The 16,749-nt window shown below is 53.5% G+C and overlaps 2 protein-coding genes across 2 annotated transcripts; both read right to left on the bottom strand.

The window, feature by feature from the left end:
* Positions 1–2,746: 2,746 nt before the first annotated feature.
* On the bottom strand, positions 2,747–6,919 carry EXOSC2 (exosome component 2). The gene is made up of 9 exons (XM_038156664.1): positions 6,754–6,919; positions 6,562–6,663; positions 6,432–6,477; positions 6,085–6,174; positions 5,908–5,973; positions 5,693–5,761; positions 4,674–4,850; positions 4,375–4,503; positions 2,747–3,544 (listed from the first exon to the last, which is right to left on the bottom strand). The coding sequence occupies exons 1-9, from the start codon at positions 6,876–6,878 to the stop codon at positions 3,464–3,466; spliced, it is 885 nt and encodes a 294-aa protein (XP_038012592.1). The 5' UTR covers positions 6,879–6,919; the 3' UTR covers positions 2,747–3,463.
* A 1,145-nt stretch (positions 6,920–8,064) lies between these two features.
* Positions 8,065–16,252, bottom strand: PRDM12 (PR/SET domain 12). The gene is made up of 5 exons (XM_038156423.1): positions 15,995–16,252; positions 15,010–15,200; positions 13,918–14,073; positions 10,318–10,429; positions 8,065–9,394 (listed from the first exon to the last, which is right to left on the bottom strand). The coding sequence occupies exons 1-5, from the start codon at positions 16,206–16,208 to the stop codon at positions 9,012–9,014; spliced, it is 1,056 nt and encodes a 351-aa protein (XP_038012351.1). The 5' UTR covers positions 16,209–16,252; the 3' UTR covers positions 8,065–9,011.
* Between the last annotated feature and the right edge of the window lie 497 nt (positions 16,253–16,749).

Here is a 16,749-nt window from a genome sequence, read left to right as displayed (position 1 = left end):
AAGCATTTCCTGTTTCCCAGAGCACTGCTGTAGTTAATGTGGGACAATGCACAGGCAGATGAGTCAGCTGGTCACTCCCAAATGTCATGGGGAGATACCTGCCTTCCCCTTCCTGAAGGGTATTACATTTCCTGCCCCCAGCCCTGCTGCCAGTTTTTGTGAACATGACTCTCCTGTTAAACTTGGAAGTTGTCCAGTAGATTCAGAAATAGTCAGAGAAGACAGAGACAGAAGAGTTGTGTGAATACAGAATAAGTTAAAAAAAAAGCTTCAGAGTGCTTTTTTTCAATCCTGTCCATGTACATACTACCATTTATTTTTTTCCTAAGAGATACTTGAGCACTTTTTCTGTTTACCTCCCATTAAGTGTGGGTTCTCACCCAACAGCTGCAGTGACATTTTCTCCATAACAATACCTTAAAAACTCAACCTCTTCACCAAATAATAAAACTTAGCATGTTAATTAACAGTCCTCAGGAACCTGAGAGAGCCATTTCAAGATGCCTCTAATCTCAGTGGGATTTCAGTCTCTTCTCAGGTCTGTGCAAAGCTTTTTATTTGTACCACTCTCAGCTGAACAGCAAAACTGCACGGATGGTACAGAAGTAATGCAATAAGCAGCAGTAATTGGATTAATAACCCATTAGCACAAATTTAAAATCTCAGTGGTTATTCCTAGGAGTAAAGGAATTCTTCCTATTACTACATGAACACTGGCACCAAGAAACAAAAGAAATTATTTTTGCAGGTGAGTGATGTGTTCTCATTCCTAAAGGCAACACTCACCAGCAAGGGAACTAGTTACCAGCCCCACTTCTGAGCACAACTGCACCATGTGTTAACCCTGGAGGAGGCAGCACAGGAGGTGCTACAGCTGCTTTACAGTGTCAGACACTGGTGAACAAAGAAATCAGGTTGGTCTGAGCTGTTTTAATGCTTTCACGGGCCTTTTAGTTCCCCATAGAAAAATGAGCACTGATTAGGTTTTTCCCACCCTGCTTTCTACTACTTTTTTTTTTTTTTTTGTTCTTAAACCAAAGAAACCATAGTTTCTTCCTTTTCACCCTTCCTGCTTAGAAGTTGCCCAGCAAAATCCCACAGACTATTTCAAGAATTTAAGGGGCCACTGCTGTTGCTGGCTTCTTGTCACCTGCTGGTTTGCAGAGCTGTGCTGGATGGGAACTGCCAGCAATGACCTTGCTGAAGCCTTGTTAACAGAATTTAGGTCTTGGCACAGCACTGGCTGAATGTGGAAAGATCAATAATTACCCCTCATGGTCACTGGGGAAAATATTGAGACCTTTGGTTCCCTCCCATCAGGAAAGATCCACAACCAAACCTCACCAGCTGGTGTTCTTAAAAACAAAAGTGCCAGGTATTCAGGAGTAAGGGATGAGTCACATGCCTCACCATTTAACACATCATTAATGCCAAAATATCAGGAATCCTGCAGCAAGCAGGAGAAATCAGAAAGCTCAGGGCTGAAGCAGTCCAGATCTTGTTTTTAGCAAAAATCCCTGCATCTCCCCCTGTGGTAATAAGATAAACAGCTGCTAAACTACAGCATTGGGTAAGGAGGGGGAAAAAAAAGTACTTTTCTAAGTGAAAGATGCAGACTGCTAAAGCTTTTTAGCCTTTTTGAACCAGTCTTGTGCATGGTGGTGTGTGGTACGTGGCTATCATCAGCAGCCTCATGGAGACCTGAAAGTGTCACCATCAAACCTTGGTTTTCAAATTTCCCCAGTCATCTTGAGGACGTGATTGTTGCAACACTTACTAGGAAATCCTCTTAAAACTCAAACCCAACAATTCCCAGGTCTTGTGTGGAGCATTCTGGTGATACCCCCAACAAGTTCAGTACCATTTTCAGAGGCAGCACGGGCAGTTGTGCAGCAGCAGAACGGATTAGCCATGTCCTTGCTTGTCCTTAGCCCCATTGTGCTTTAGGATTTGGGCAGCAGCGCTGGTGGCAGCCGCCCAGGCCCTGCTGTTTGGCAGGGCGGCGAGGCGGAGCTGCTGGCGAAGGGAAGTGCCACAAACGCGATCCAAAGGTGCCATCTAGTGCCTGCTCGGGACCACAGGGAAAGCAGCCCGAGCTGCAGGGACAGCAACGAAGGGAATTTCTAGTTCCCAGGAAAACACCGAGGAAAGAATTTTCCCGTGTGCCTGAGGCAAGAGTGCGAATTTGCAATGTGCAATTGGATTCAGGGACAATTGAGGCAGATGTTTTATCATCCTTTTTATGAATTACAGTGCTGTGGTGCAAGGATTTATTTGCAATACAAATAGATAGAATACATATAGAATAAACCAGCTCTATTACAGCACCTGGAGCTGAGAGGATTCTCCAGGGAAAGCATCACATTCTTCACAGAGAACGTGACTGCCTGCCTGCCAATGCTTAGCTCAACATATCCACCTCTAACCACGACCTGAAGATCTTCACCAGTGCCATACTGGGCTCCCTGTCATCCCCCAGTCACCTCTGCCTGACTCACCTCTCCAAGGGATCCTGCAGGGAAGCATTGCTTGGAAAGCCACTGTGAACACCGGGCTATCCTTACAGAGGAACCCTGTAAGGGCTGAAGAGGAAGGTCAAATCCTGCTGGGATGAAGGGCAGCAGCTGAAGGGGAGATAAGGCAGAGTGTAACCATTCCAAGTGTCCTAGCACAAGGAAATTTGAGCCAACCACAGCTGTCAAGCTAGGCTCAAAACAAGCCAATGCACATGCTGCTGAAGGACTGATTTGTTTCAAAAAATTTATTGAAATGTAAAATACTTAGTACAAAACCATATTGGTGACTCCTCAGAAGAGGAGCTCACCTCTCAGGCATAAAAAAAAAAACAACCCAGCAGGATATACACAAACCAGGACACTGCTTGTCCAGAGCTCCTGGCTCCTATGGACAGCAACAGCCACATCCCACCTCATACCCCTGAGACATTCAAGTCATGAACAGCCAGACCCAAACTGTGGTTAGCAAGGCTGTGGATACTCCTGTTCTCTAAACACATGTGCCTGGGTTTACATTCTTAAAAATGAGGGCTCTCAGTCAGGGGACAGACTGGCAGATCTGTATCACAAGTAAATTAAAATCCAAATCATCTTCTGGGGAGAGAGAAACATCACAAAACAAATCCCTTCTTCTCTGCCATTCTGCACAAAGCTCTGGGGCACTAGACACAGCAACAGGTGCTAGGAGACAGGTCCCAGTTGCATCTGATCTTTATAAAGGTCAGATATCAATTTTTCAGGCCATTGCACTAAAAGGCTATTGTACTTAAGTATTACTTTGTACTAAAAGGACACAGGAGACATCCTAGGAGTGAGGAATTTCGGTGGTTTCTGAAGTGTAGAATGAATGTTGGGAACTAGAACACTGAAAAAAACCCATGTAATACTGAGAATCAAAGCTGCCATGCTGGGATTTCAAATGACTGCTTCTGGCCACGTGCCCTATCCTATCCCTCCGAATCCAGCAACCTCTGACGAGCTTCCAGAACGATCTCCTCTGTCACCTCTGGCTTGAGAATGTCCTTGATCTGCAGTGGAAAGAAGAGCAATATGAGCACCAGGAATCAACAACTACTTCTGCACTCTGTGGGGAGGCAAAGGTCCCTGACACACAGCAGCAACCAGCAAGGGAGTTTAGAGGGTTGTGGTGAAAAAAGACCTATGGCAGAGGGTCCAAGGCACAATTAACTTGGCCAGTTTGGAACCTTACAGAGACCAGAGGAAATCAAAGGAGAGGCTACTAACCCTCCTCATCTTCCCTGAAGGACACACACTGTATTTGGGAAGGGCAGAGATAACTTAAGCACAGTTATACTGCAAAAGAACACTTGATTGGGAATGAAAGCAGAATTCAGATCTCATTTACTTAGGGGAAGAGAATTGCCCATGATTGTGCTGGCAGGAATCACAGTGAAGAGCTGTACAGCAAGAGGTCAAATGGAGGCAGTCTTCCAGCAGTGCAGGATGTGGATACAGACATGAGCCTGCTCTCTTGAGGACATGACATTTACTTTTTCATTGCTTCATAAAAAGCACTGTACCTTCATACAATGCCAAATTTAACATTGTTTTCACAGGAATTAAAGGATCCTTAATCCCAGTGAGGGATATACAACATCTATCAAAAAGGGACTGATCTCTCTTTAGGAATAGTTAGATTTTGCCAGAGGCAGAACCCTTCAATCTATCCCTGAAATTGTGCAAGGCAACTTACGTTGTGCAGAAGAGGAGAGTTCATGCTGTCACTTACTACAGAATGCCTTGGTAAACTGAAAGGAAACTCTGACTTCAGCAGCAACTGATGCAGCCTTTCTGTTCCCTCCCCTCAGTGTGGAACAAACACTACTGGTTCCCGTACCTGATGAGGAAGGGATGCTTCATAGCAATACAGGATGCTGGTGTCAAAGAGCATAATCTTGTGAGTGACCAGAGCCACGATGCAGTTTCGGAGCCGTGAGATCACCTCCCGGTCAGACAAGGGAACTGGCTGAGGAAGGACAAAGGAAAAGGGATGGATACACTGGGAAATAATGCAAGGAAAAAAGCCTTGCTATGAACCTAACACAGGACCCTGAAAGTCTCAGGTTACTCAGGTGCCTCTGATCAGACTAAAAGCCATCACTGGCAGAAGGCGGCTCACATTCCCTGGACACTCACCTCCAAGTTGGCAGTGTAGCCTCCAGCCTCGTCATCCTTCTGCTCCGGAGTTGGGTAGATCCAGATGAAGCCATTGTTGCCAAGGATCACGGATGCACCACAGGGCAGGTCATGGAAATGAGTCTTCTGGCGTTTCACAAGGGACGGAGAGACCTGAACCAGCACACCCTGGGCAAGCTGGAGAGCAGACCACGAGGCTCAGCGTGAGACATCATGAGCCACCACAGGTAACACCAAGCCACTGATACACACTCACTCCATTCCTGGCCTAGGAACAACTCTGCTTTAACACCTTTTCCTCTGAAACAGTGAATGTGAAACCTGCCTGCCTCTGGGAGTGCTGGGAGGATTAGCTAATGCCTGTGCAGCCCTTTGAAGATGAAGAATACTCTAAGTGCTTAGCACAAATGTTAATAATATCTTGTTCGTAACTACACATCAACCATCCCTGCAGAAAAATGAGGAGTCAGAGGCCCAATTTAGCAGAACACTTTCCCTCGTAATCCAATCACTGTCCTTCACCCTTTGTGCAATAATCACACTTCCCTTTCATCTTTTAAGTGCTAATACCCTTGGTCTGGTAATCCCAAACTGCAGCCTATGCTCCAATGGCCCCTTGGCTTATTTCAATGCACAAAACCAGAGATAAATGCCAACTGTGTAAAGCCTAAAATAGAGCCCTGGGGAGAAGAACAAGTCACAGGGGCAACAGCCAGCAGAAGAGGAGTGAGGAGATCTCTCCCCAGGATTTAAGTGGGGGAATCAGAACTAGCAGGCTGAAACTGCAGACAGGGAGAGCAGTGGATCAAAGGGCAACTCAAGGACACCTCCTCTGCTTTGGGGAAACTCTGCTTGGTGGTCCCATGGAAGAGCTGAGAATCTTCGTCTCCTGCAGGAATGGGTTGTAACAACATTCTGCTCTACTCCAGAGCTCTTTTCTTAAAAAAGCCTCCGAAAGGCCTTATACAAATCAGCTGGTGCAGAATTATCCCAGGACTAAGGGATTTGGCATAACTCACCTTCCCGTACTTCAGGCTCCGGGTGTGCAGTGATACAGCCCCATCAGAAAATATAGACTGGACCTCTGCCTGTCAGTGCCACTTAAGGAAACAGGGTCCCCAAGGCTGCCCAGTGCCACCCCAGCATAGCTCTCACCCCCAGCCAGGCCAGCCAAGCTCTCCCAGTTCTTCCCACTCCCTTGGCTCTTCTGTCAATGGGAGCATCAGAAGGATACACTGATGAGATCCCCTTCCTGCAGGTAGTCTCTCATTGCAAGCTCATCTTCGGCCGATTTCCTTCTCTGAAACACCACAAGAAAAGTTGCATGTAGCCCAGAATGAGAAAATATCCATCAGTAGCTCTTTATGGGGGACTTTAGGATGCCAGGCAAAACACAACCAGCTACACTCACCAGCTCCCCACCAGGTAAATTTATAGACGACAGCAACAGGACTGAATCCAGCCTGGAATTTGTTTCCACTTTCCATCGCTTCTGCTGAACCTAAGGGGGGAAAAAACAACCCAGACTTATCGGTACACACTCAATAACTGAATGGGAGCTGCAGCTCACCAAGCTGCAGGAGGGGACAGCTCTGCTGGCTTCTTCCAGCCCCATCCCGGTTAAAATCCACACGTTCCCAGTACCCTACGCAGGGACACTGATGTGTGTCAGTGTTTTAGGATGCCGGGAAACGTTTAGAGTCGGACTGAGCCACCAGCACCCTCCTCCTCGGCACCGCGGCAAACACGGGGCTTTACCTCCGTAATCCTGCCGACCACGATGTCGCCGATCTCGCCGTTGTACCTGGCACAGAGAGCGGCGGTCACTCACCTCACCCCGCCGAGCCAGGCCCCGCGGCCGGCCCGCTCCCGCCGCGCCCGCGCTCACCTGGCCTTCAGCGCCCTGACGCACACCAGCTTGTTCACCCTCTCCACCACGCCGGCCACCGAGGCGATCAGCTTGTCGTCCTCCACATAAGTACCGTGGCCCCTGCGGAGAGACAGCGGCTACCTAAGGACGGCCCGAAGCCGCGCCACCCCCCCGCCGCCGCCGCCGCCTCCCCTCCGCCGCTGCCCGCACCTCATGTATCCCGTGTCCGTGGTGATCGTGTCCCCCGGTGCCACCAGGTGCTTCTCGCCGCCCCGGAGCGCGCTGGAATCCAGGGGGGCACGAACCACCGGCAGCCTCATGGTGACCGCCGCCATCTTGGCCCCGCCGCCGCACGCGCCTTCCGCCCGCCATGATGGCTGCTGGCGAGGGCGCGCCTGAGGGCGCGGGCGGCGCCATCTTGAGTGAGGGCGGCGGGGGCGGTGACTGGGCAGCCATGTTTGTTCCTGGCAGCGGAGGGCCTCTCGGGCTTCGCTCCGCTGGAGCCCGAGGGGGACCGCGGCCATCTTTAGTGCGGGCAGCCCCCGGCAGTGACCCGCTCCCTCAGAAGCCGCCCGGCAAACCGGAGAGAAAGCCGGGAACCCTCCCCCGGGGCTCACCGGGCCCCACAGCCCCGGCCGGGCTGCAGTGCTGCGGGTCGAGGCGGGAGCCGCACCCCCCGTTCGGGCGCCCCTCACACAAGGTGTCCCCCTGAGGGCAGTCCTCTGCCCTCCTCAGCTCGCCGGTGCTCACGCTGGGCTCAAACATCCCCGCGGGGCTCGGCACTGAGCCCTTCCCCTCGGCCGAGCTGTGCCAGCACGAACCGATACGTTCGTGGAAAAGCTTTATCCGTGCAAGCACCGGTTAGGGTCTCCGGGCTGCGGAGAAATGTCGCGGGGAAAGCAGCCCGCGATGACCGTCAGCAAATATGTCGCTTCCTTCCAGCAGGGCTTGCACCTGTGTCCCATCACAGCCGAAATATGGGCACTAATTCATGGAATGTATCAAAGATGTCAGTAGCTGTGGCTTCAAAGAGAGTCTGTACAAGTTCACAAGAATAGGGACTGGCAGGATGGGATCAGTAGATACCACCCGCTCCAGAGTGAGCCAGCCCTTACCCCAGCTTCCAGACCTGAAAAAGGATTTCTTTTGCCAAAAACTGGGATTTTTTCCCCTCCCAGATGCACTTCTTGGTCCAACAGATGACACCACATCTCCTCACCCACAGATTGTTGTGGTAGTTAAGCCCTTCACTCATCCCAATACCCACACATAAAAATGAACACATAAAATAAAGCTCTCCATGCAATCCCTCTTCTAAATGATAAATGTTTCAAGTCATTTTTATTTAGAATACAAGAGAGATACAAATGTATTTACACTGTGTACATATACAATCAAATAATATATAATATCAAAGTCTTGTAAATAATGTTTACATAAATATTTACAAAGTTAAAGTGACAGTTGTTTGGGTTTTTTTTTTCCTTTTGTTTTGTTTTTGTTTATTTCCTTCTGGAAGTGAAACACGGTTTGTGAGAACTTTATACATCTTAGACTTATAATTAATATTAGAATACCTTTTTTAAGATTTATGATACACAGCTCTCCTCCGCAGTGTGGGGACTCCAGAGGGCGCTTAGAGTTGTCCTTGGGGACAGAGCTGGCCCGGGGACAGGTTTTCTCTGTCCCCAGAGGGCAGTAGCAGTTCCAACCAAAATGTTCCTTCAGAGCTGGGAAAGGGATGGGGAGAAGAGCTGCCAGGGCTGGAACAGGCACAGCCTGGCAGAGCTCAGGCTCCCCGCAAAACCTGCCCGTGGATGGGCATTCCCAGCTGGCACGGTGTCCCCTCTGCCCACAGCATGGCTTGGAGCAGTGACACACCCCAGTACGGGGCTCTGGCTGGAGCAGGGCGGGCAGAGGGGCCTCAGGTGCAGGAAAATGCAAATGTTCACTAACTCGGGGCTCCCAAGCAGGGAAAGGTGTCCCTTGGAAGGAGCCACCAGGACCAAAGCCACTCCCGGAGCAAACAGGTGTGACTGGGGTGGTCGCATCAGGGCTGTGCCAACCTTTCAGTGGGGCACGTGTCTGCTCGAGCAGAAAAGGACGGATAAGAGGAATTTTTCTTTCTACCAAATTATCTGTAAAACTCAAGCGTGCCTCCTCCAGGCCTGGCTTTTCAGTTCTCCCAGTCCTCCCCCAATGCGCTGGCAAACCCACACAGGACATCCCCTGCCAACCCCAGGGAACGCCAGCCCACCCTGTGCCACATTTCCTGGGGATGATCCCGCACAACTCAGCTGCAGAGCTGGGGGCTCCCCTCCTGCCAACCCCCCGCAGTCAGCAATGCCCAAAAACAACCCAACACTCTCCAAGATACAAAGCAGCTCAGCCAAGGGCCACCCCCCCAGTTCATTGCATGTCTCAGCATCAGTCTTTGCTGTCCCAAATCCTGCTGCCGTACCGGGGCTTCACAGCACCATGGTGGGGATGTGATGGGCCAGGGAGGCAGGGTGGGGCACGGGCAGGGCGGGCGAGTGGGCCTGCAGGGAGGCGTTGGGGGGCCGGTGGCGGGCGCTTTTCTGGTGCGCCCGCAGCCCCGCGAGCTGGGAGTAGGCACTTTGGCAAACCTGGCACTTGTAGGGCCGCTCGCCCGTGTGCAAGCGGACGTGGTTGCGGAGCGTGGAGGACTGGCTGAAGCGGCGGTTGCAGAAGCGGCACACGAAGGGCTTGTCCAGGGTGTGGATGCGCATGTGGGAGCGCAGGTTGCTGCGGGAGTTGAAGCCGCGGTGGCAGATGACGCAGCGCATGCGCCCCGTCGTGCTGGCCCCCGTCTCCACTGCGTGGAAATCCTCTGGGGACGACAGGAGATCGTCAGGCGCTGCCCTACAGCACAGCAGCTCACCCCACCCCGAGTCCCTGGGGTGCTGGGTGCCCTGGAAAGCCCCCAGCACCCTCTCGCTGTCTCCCTGCTGCTGAGGTCACCTATCCTCGGCAGACTGGCATCCAGGCTGGCTCTTAGGATTTTGGGATGCAGCCAGTGCTGGGAATGGGCTCAGCCAGATTTAGGTAAGGGGAACATTCAAGCTGAGCTGAATGAATGCCTTATGAATGGGCACAAAACCAATTTTCCCCTCTCCGGGCTGAAGCAGAGCTGGAGGAGATGGGTGCAGGAACTCTCAGGAACCCCCAACCACACTGTCCAGCTCCTGCCACAATCCCAGCTTCTCCCCTCACTCTGCTGGGCTCAGACATGGCTCTCTCAGGGTGGGGAGCAGAGTCAGGGAGCACGGAATTGTCTACAAACACAGTCTGAGCTCTGCTGTGCCATAGAGAAGCACCTCAGGGAGCCACTAAGACAAGCGGAGAGCAAAAGCCCAAGGAGAGAAAGCCCTTCTGTGCTGGTGATGAAGATCCCTTAAATGCAGAGTGGAGATGTAGAGGCTGCATCCACTTGGTGTTTCATGGGCTGTTGGGGCTGCCTTGCACTCACACCCTGCGCTGCTCCTCCCTACCTGGCTGGGTCAGGCAGCGACTGCCAACACCCACCAGCAACAACTGTGGGTAAACTGGCCTGCAGGCATCACCCTGAGTTACTGAGGGTCTGCTCAAGCTGTACGGATCATTTCATAGTCCCTGTGCTTGTCCACAGAGAACTGGGATATCTGACATACCCCTGGGATGTCCCTGCCTTGTGCCCGTCCCATGGCCTCAGAGCTGGGCACAGGGTGAGCAGGCATGGATGCTGCACCCTTGGCTCTTTCTGATGTTACCTACCGTGTTTGTTCTTCTTCTGCTCCTCTTCCAGCCCTGGCACACCTGGGATGCCCAGGAAGGTGTTGTGGGAGTTCCCGTACCAGACCAGCAGCTCTTGGTCTGGAGGAATCATCTAGAAAGGGAGATAAAGAAAGGGTTGTTGGGCGGGGCGATGAACATCCATCTCTGCTCTGATCCACTCGGACCTGCCCTGGCTGTGCCCCATTTCTGTGAGACCCTGCTGCCATCTGGGACCTTCCAGCAGTCCCCAACACCCACAGGCAGGCACGGAGCAGCCCGGGATGCAGCACTGGAGGTGATGGCACAGCTCAGCACCAGCACAAATCCATTCCAGGCTCTCCCCCAAGCTGGGATACAAACATATTTAGGGGCAAATATGCAGCTACAGAGCACAGGGACAGATCAGGAGTCTCTGGAGTGCAGGACCCAGAGGTCCCAGCAGCTCGGGGAGACCAGGACAAGGCGGAACACAGAGACAGGGAGAAATAAACCATTTGTGGGGCCACAACCAGCACGAGTGACAGAGACCAAAGCAGGGAGCTGGGACACAGAGCCCCAGCTCAGGGCTCCAGCAGAGCATTTTCTCTTTGGACAGAGCCATCAGCACCCTCCAGCTGTAGAGCACAGACAGCATCTCTCACCCACCCCTGCCGGGGCTGATTTTAGAAGGTGGAAATGCAGATCTGCCAGCGAAGGGCTCATCAGCCCGCAGAGCAGAGGAGAGCTCGGGGCTGCTGTCAGAGACCATGGCTCAGGTGTGAAACGCTGCTTATATCCCCTGCCAAAGCTGCCGTGTCTGCAACAGCCCAAGGACAGCCACAGGAGCAGGGCAGGGGTTTTGCATCACGCACGCTCCCGTTTCCCTGCAGTGGTGGCACTTCTCCTGTCCCTGCTGTTCCTGTCGTGTTCCCGCATGGCCGGGGCGAGCGGCCAGGAAACACCGCTCACAGCTCCCCTCGTGCAGCAGCCGTGGCTGGGAAGGTGGATCCTCTCAGACCAGTTCAGACAACACTGATAACAACATCACTTCATAAAAAATACATATTTTCCCTAGCAGTCCCTGCTGTTACAAACCTAATTTAGAAATAAGAACGTCCTGCGTTTTGGAGGATGGTTTTCTGTACACTGAGCATGTTAGATCCAAGTAAAACAGCATCCACATGAAACACAGATGCTAAGTTCAATCACCTCAACATTGAAAATATGTTGAATTTAAAGCATCTGAAATAAATAGGAATTTGACTTCATATCTTCACCCCTCTGCATAAAGACCTCACTGGGCTGCAGAGGAGGAATTTGGAATTCAGAGGAAGCCGATATCCTTTTGCATCCCAAATTGATGACACTGTTTCTTGGTGTTATTTACTCTTAAGAGAAAATTAGCCATTTTTATTACAAGCAAATAAAATATTGCTGAAAGGATAAAACAATCTGCATGGGTGCATACATGGGTGTGTGTTTTTTTCTGCTGAAGCTGCTGAAGCCGTACCAGCAGCAGATAAACACCCATGTGCATACACCACAAAGCAAATTCAAATTGCCCCCCAGGAATCTTGTGGCCTTCAGATCAAAGGCCAAAACGTTCTGCCTTTCTTTTGTTTTCCAGCAGCACCAACCTGGTATTGCTGAGAAAGAGGATGGGAAAAACAAATCAGCAAATAAGGGCAGGAACGGGCAAAATGCATGAAAATATCTAAGACAAATAGGAAAAAAAAGCACCAAATCAATCTGGTTTTTTGGCATGTAGGTGAGAAAGGCACCCAAAGAGATGGACTCCCTGGTTGAGAAGCCACCAGGGCTAGTAGAGGATGGAGGGTGACAGTGGCTATGCATGGTCACCTCTGGTGCTGAGCAGGGCAGCGCTTAAGTTCGGATCTGTGTGTGTCCTGCTGAGCTTGGGGAACAGCAGTGTGACAGCAGGGACCCTTCACGCCCACCTTGTCCCACACATCACTTGGGGTTCAGCACTCTCAGCATCTCAAATTCACTGCTTGTGCCAAGGGAATTAAACTCATCCTGCTCCACTGCTCACTGCTTCAGCCCCAGGAGCAAGCCCACAGCTGGATCATGGCTATACCCAAATATTCGCTCACCCACTCTCTCTTCTGTGACTGCACAAGGTGTAAAAACCACAGCTGTGTTCCTAATTACACCACGGCTACCTGAAATTATTTTACTTATTTGCATAATGTAAGAGCGGTAGTAAAAATTACTTAAGGTGCTGTCACAACAGGCACAGCTGCCCACAGGAGTATCAGGTCTTAAAACTAGAAACACCTGAAGCCTGTTGTCCAGCGTGAGAACAGCAGGGAAGTGCTTGGAGCTCTTGGGAAAGGCAGCAGAGTCCAAAGGGCGCATGGGACTCTCAGCAGGATAGAATATCTGATCCTCTTCCTACCCACCCATTCTCCTTTGCCACCCTGCGGCAGCAAGCCCTGCTGTGGTCCTGTGCCATGGAGCATTTGGGTTTGTGCTCTTCCGTGAGCCAGTGCAGGAGCCTGGACAGATCTGGAGCGCTGTCTGTGCCCACGGAGCCAGCAGGCACTCATGGTCATTCCCAACTGAGACCCTGTCCCAGCTGCAAACCCTCCCCAGTGACACTCTGAGCCCGATCCTGGAGTGGCACAATCACGCAGTGTCGGTCTGGGATGGACTGGGACGTGTCCCCTCCTGTGACTCTTGAAGCCAAAGCTGCTGCACAAGGCCATCTCCCCAAGCCACCACCTTTCTCTGCTGCAATAGCGTGGGGTTATGGGGACACTGCCCATAAGCAGGGCTGGTCCCCACCATCACCCTGCTCTGGCACTGTGTGATTTGCATGCACATGACACCGATAATGCTGGGGAGCCAGACACCCCCCTCCATCCCAGAGTCTCCTGTAGGGAGCTGTGGGCACCCTTCAGCCATCGCCCCACTGCACGGCAGCCTGTGCCACCCCTGGGACCCTGCCCCTGCTCCTGTGCCACCCCTGCACAGACCAGCACTTCATGCAGGAGCACAGGGATGAGGGGGCAGGAAGAGCCCCTTCTCCACAGTGTAAAGCCCAGGGCAGGACTGCACCACTCCCTGCCCTCCCTGTGGCTAAAGCTCCCTGCACAGCCAGAGTGATGCCCAGGCAAAGCAGTGCAGAGTCAGGCACAGCCTGTGCTCAGCACCTGGGCTTCACAGAACCCCCCAAACTTTACCCCGCCATAAAGAAGCAGGTTCTGCACAAAATCCCACTTTTTCAATAGAGCATCCAAGCCCTGTCCTTGCCCAAAGCTCCATATGAGCCAGAATTGCAGCTCTTTCCATGCTTTACACCCCAAACAAGGATCTACTCTCCCCCTCTTCAACACACATCACTCCATGAGCCCACAGAAAGAGGGCAGAGAGGAGGAGGGACCTTTACTACTCCCTGAAGCCCATGCAATGGCCCTTCCCTGTGGCTTCTACCTCTGCTGCTGGATCTGAGTGCCAAGGATGGAAAAGCTGCCGTATCCTTCCACAGACACCCCCCCAACAATCCAAAGAACAAGGGAGGGAGAGTCTGTAGGGTGGGGGATCCCACCACCCTACTCTTCTCTTGCAGATGCCCGGCTGCCCTCCAGCCCCACTTACCTCAATGGCCTTGTAGAAGATGCTGTTCCCGATCTGGACCACCTCGAGGTTCTGCTCCTGCTCGTTCCGCGCGCATTTGATGTAGGTCATCCAGCTGCGGTGATCCTCCTGGCTGGCGTCGATGAAGTACCGCACTGTGCCGTCCTCGTTGAAGACCTGCGAGGGCAGAGGGCGCTTGGTAGCGATGCTGCCGCAGTGAGCTGAGCCCCTCCACCTCTGGGATAAAGCCCCTGGACGGGGACGAGCTCAAAGCCAGCACAGCCTCGGGGCTGAGATCCTGACAGCAGCCGGGAAATGCTGAACCCTTCCTGCTCGTGGTGCTGGGCTGCGGTGGGGCTGAGGAATGTGCCCTGCTCTCCCCGGCATGGCTGGTCCTGCCAGCCCCAGTGTCCCTGGATAACCCAGCTCCCTTCCTCAACCTTCCTTCTCGTCAAGCCCCACCAGCAGCTCAGCCCTAGAGGAAGGGGCTGTTCAGCATCCTGCAGCTGCCATGGGAGCGGGAGAATCCCTGGGTGGAGGGGGAAGGTGCGTGCCAGGCCTGGAAAGATGCTTAGCAGGGTGCCAAAAAAAGATGAGGCAAGTTTCTGTTAGGCATAAAATTACAATAATAATTAACAATAATTAAGAAGTGCAAGTCTGAGTCAAAAAAAATGGGGAAATCCTCCCTATGCTGTGCATTAGTGCACAATGTCCTGGCATCTCAGGTCCCCCCAGACTCCATGGTTTCTTTCAGGATTATCCTCACCAGGGCTGGGGCAAAGCAGGGGGCAAGCGACCGGGCAGAGCTGTTTTTGTCCACTGTGGCCAGTGCCGGCAGCAACCAGTCGGGTGTTCCACCAGGACAGGATTGGCAGGGCAGGGCAGGGCAGGGTGTGATCCTCTGTGGGCTGGCTGCACCCCGAGGGCTGGGGAAACCTCATCCTTCTCCTGCAAGGGGTTCCTAAACCCACCTGCCCAGATATTTGCATGAATGGGGAAACTGAGGCACAAGGATGGTGCTCGATGGTGCCCAAGCTCCGGACCGAGCCCCAGCATGCCGTCCCTGCTTCTCCCCAGACCAGCCGGGGCTCGGGGTTCGGGGGGGGTCGTTACCTCCCACATGAGGTTGTTGTTCTTGCACAGGTCCACATGTTCGGGGGAGATGACCCTGCCCGTGAACGGCCCCATCTCGGTGCCAGCTTTGATCCAAGTCTTGGAGAAGATGCCGAGCCCTTCCCCGGGGATGGAGCTCTGAGCGATTATCACTTCCGACGGCAGCACCAGGCTGGAGAGCTTCTGCACCTCTGCGAGGGGGGAGACCAGCTCAGAAAGGGACAGGGGTGAGGGAGAGGGGGGAGATCGGGGGCGGCGGGGACCCCGCCCCACCCCGGCCCCAGCCCAGACCCCGGGGCTGAGCCTTTTAAACGCCCAACCGGGCTCCCACAAAGCGGTACAAGGTTCCCCCGGGGCATTGAGGAGGTACCTGGGAAAAGCATCCCGGGCTGGGCGAGAGAGCGGGGCTGGGAAAGGAGGTTAAATGGTGTCTATTTCGGCCCATCCAGCAATTTGTCATGCTGTTAAAGTGATCTGCATTCATTAAACTCAACTAGAAAGAAATTGCTAATTCTAAATTCATTAGTCCTTTAGGAATGCTGTAGCGGTACATTGTGCCTGAATGGCGCGAGGGCTTGTTTAAAAGGGCCCAGGAATTCCTCTTACAAAATGGGGAGATGAGATGGTTGACATATCGTGAATGGAAATGGAATTAGCCTTCATGGTAAATTAAGAGAGGAACAGAAATCCGAGAGGGGGAAAAGGGAGCTGGGACGCCCCGGCGATGCCGGGGCGAGAGAAAAGATATTGTCCCGGGCTGCTGAATGCGGGACGGCCCCGGCCCCCCCAGCCCGCGGTTTAAGTGGGAACTTTCTCAGGTCAAGCCCAAGTTAACCAAATGAATTTAAAGCCCTTTTCCCCCAGTCCCACGCCTGGGGAGAGCGGGGGCGCCGGGACCGCATCCCGCCGCCGGACTCCGGGAGCCGGCCCGGGGCCGATGGGGGAAACCGGGGGGATCGGGGAGGGTGCGGGGGGGGTCACTCACCTCCGGAGAAGGACTGAGCCAGGACTTCGGCCGTGAAGGCTGTCTTGGGGCTGCTCTTCTCCTCGAAGAGCTGCTCGCCCAGGACGTTTCTCCAGCGGCCGTAGAGGAAGCTGTGCAGGATGTCGGAGGTGATCACCTCGGCCAGCGAGAGCCCCTGCGGCTTCAGCCCAGGCTTGAGGACCAGGGCCTCGGCGGGCAGCACCGAGCCCATCATGGGGGCGAGGCGGCGGGGCCGAGCGCGACGGGGCCGGGCGCGGCGGGCGGTGGGCGGCGGGCTGGGCTCCGTTCGGCTCGGCGGCTCCCGCCCGGCTATATATGAGCTTCATTGACCCTCCTAATTGGTTATTAATGACCTCCCTGACGTTGGCGGAGAGACTGAGGCTGCCGGAGCGAGGCGAGCCGTCGGAGCCCCCCCCTCCCATCTCCTCCTTCCCTCCCCTCCCGGGGGTGGGGTGGCTGGAGGGAGGGAGGGACACGGCGAGCACACACACACACACACACACGCACACAAACACACAAACACACACACAGGATACACGCACATACACGCACACCGATACACACGCACGCACCGGCTCGCCCCCCGCACCTCCCGGCCCGGGCAATCCCAAACCCGGGCACCTGCCCCCGGGCACGGCAGAACGGCAGCGAAACGGGCAGGAATGTCCCCGCCGGTGTCCCACGGACGGGGCGCACCCTCGGGCACGGTCCCGCTCCCCACCTGGCTCCCGCGCTCGTTGTGGGACTGAAACGCT

The sequence above is a fragment of the Motacilla alba genome, chromosome 17 (assembly GCF_015832195.1).
Source record: "Motacilla alba alba isolate MOTALB_02 chromosome 17, Motacilla_alba_V1.0_pri, whole genome shotgun sequence".
Classification (NCBI taxonomy): domain Eukaryota; kingdom Metazoa; phylum Chordata; class Aves; order Passeriformes; family Motacillidae; genus Motacilla; species Motacilla alba.
Note: the sequence above shows the minus strand (reverse complement) of the source record. Positions and strands in the feature narration are given on the sequence as shown.

Bases quoted from the DNA above. Each gene is read 5' to 3' on its own strand.
- EXOSC2 (XM_038156664.1), bottom strand. From the start codon at position 6,878: ATGGCGGCGGTCACCATGAGGCTGCCGGTGGTTCGTGCCCCCCTGGAT. The intron at 6,664-6,753 runs GTGCGGGCAGCG...GTCTCTCCGCAG, and splicing joins ACGGACACGGGATACATGAG to GGGCCACGGTACTTATGTGG. The intron at 4,504-4,673 runs GTGAGTGTCCAG...GTCCTTCCTCAG, and splicing joins GCTACACTGCCAACTTGGAG to CCAGTTCCCTTGTCTGACCG.
- PRDM12 (XM_038156423.1), bottom strand. From the start codon at position 16,208: ATGATGGGCTCGGTGCTGCCCGCCGAGGCCCTGGTCCTCAAGCCTGGG. The intron at 14,074-15,009 runs GTAACGACCCCC...CTGCCCTCGCAG, and splicing joins ACAACAACCTCATGTGGGAG to GTCTTCAACGAGGACGGCAC. The intron at 10,430-13,917 runs GTAAGTGGGGCT...CTCCCTTTCTAG, and splicing joins TCTTCTACAAGGCCATTGAG to ATGATTCCTCCAGACCAAGA.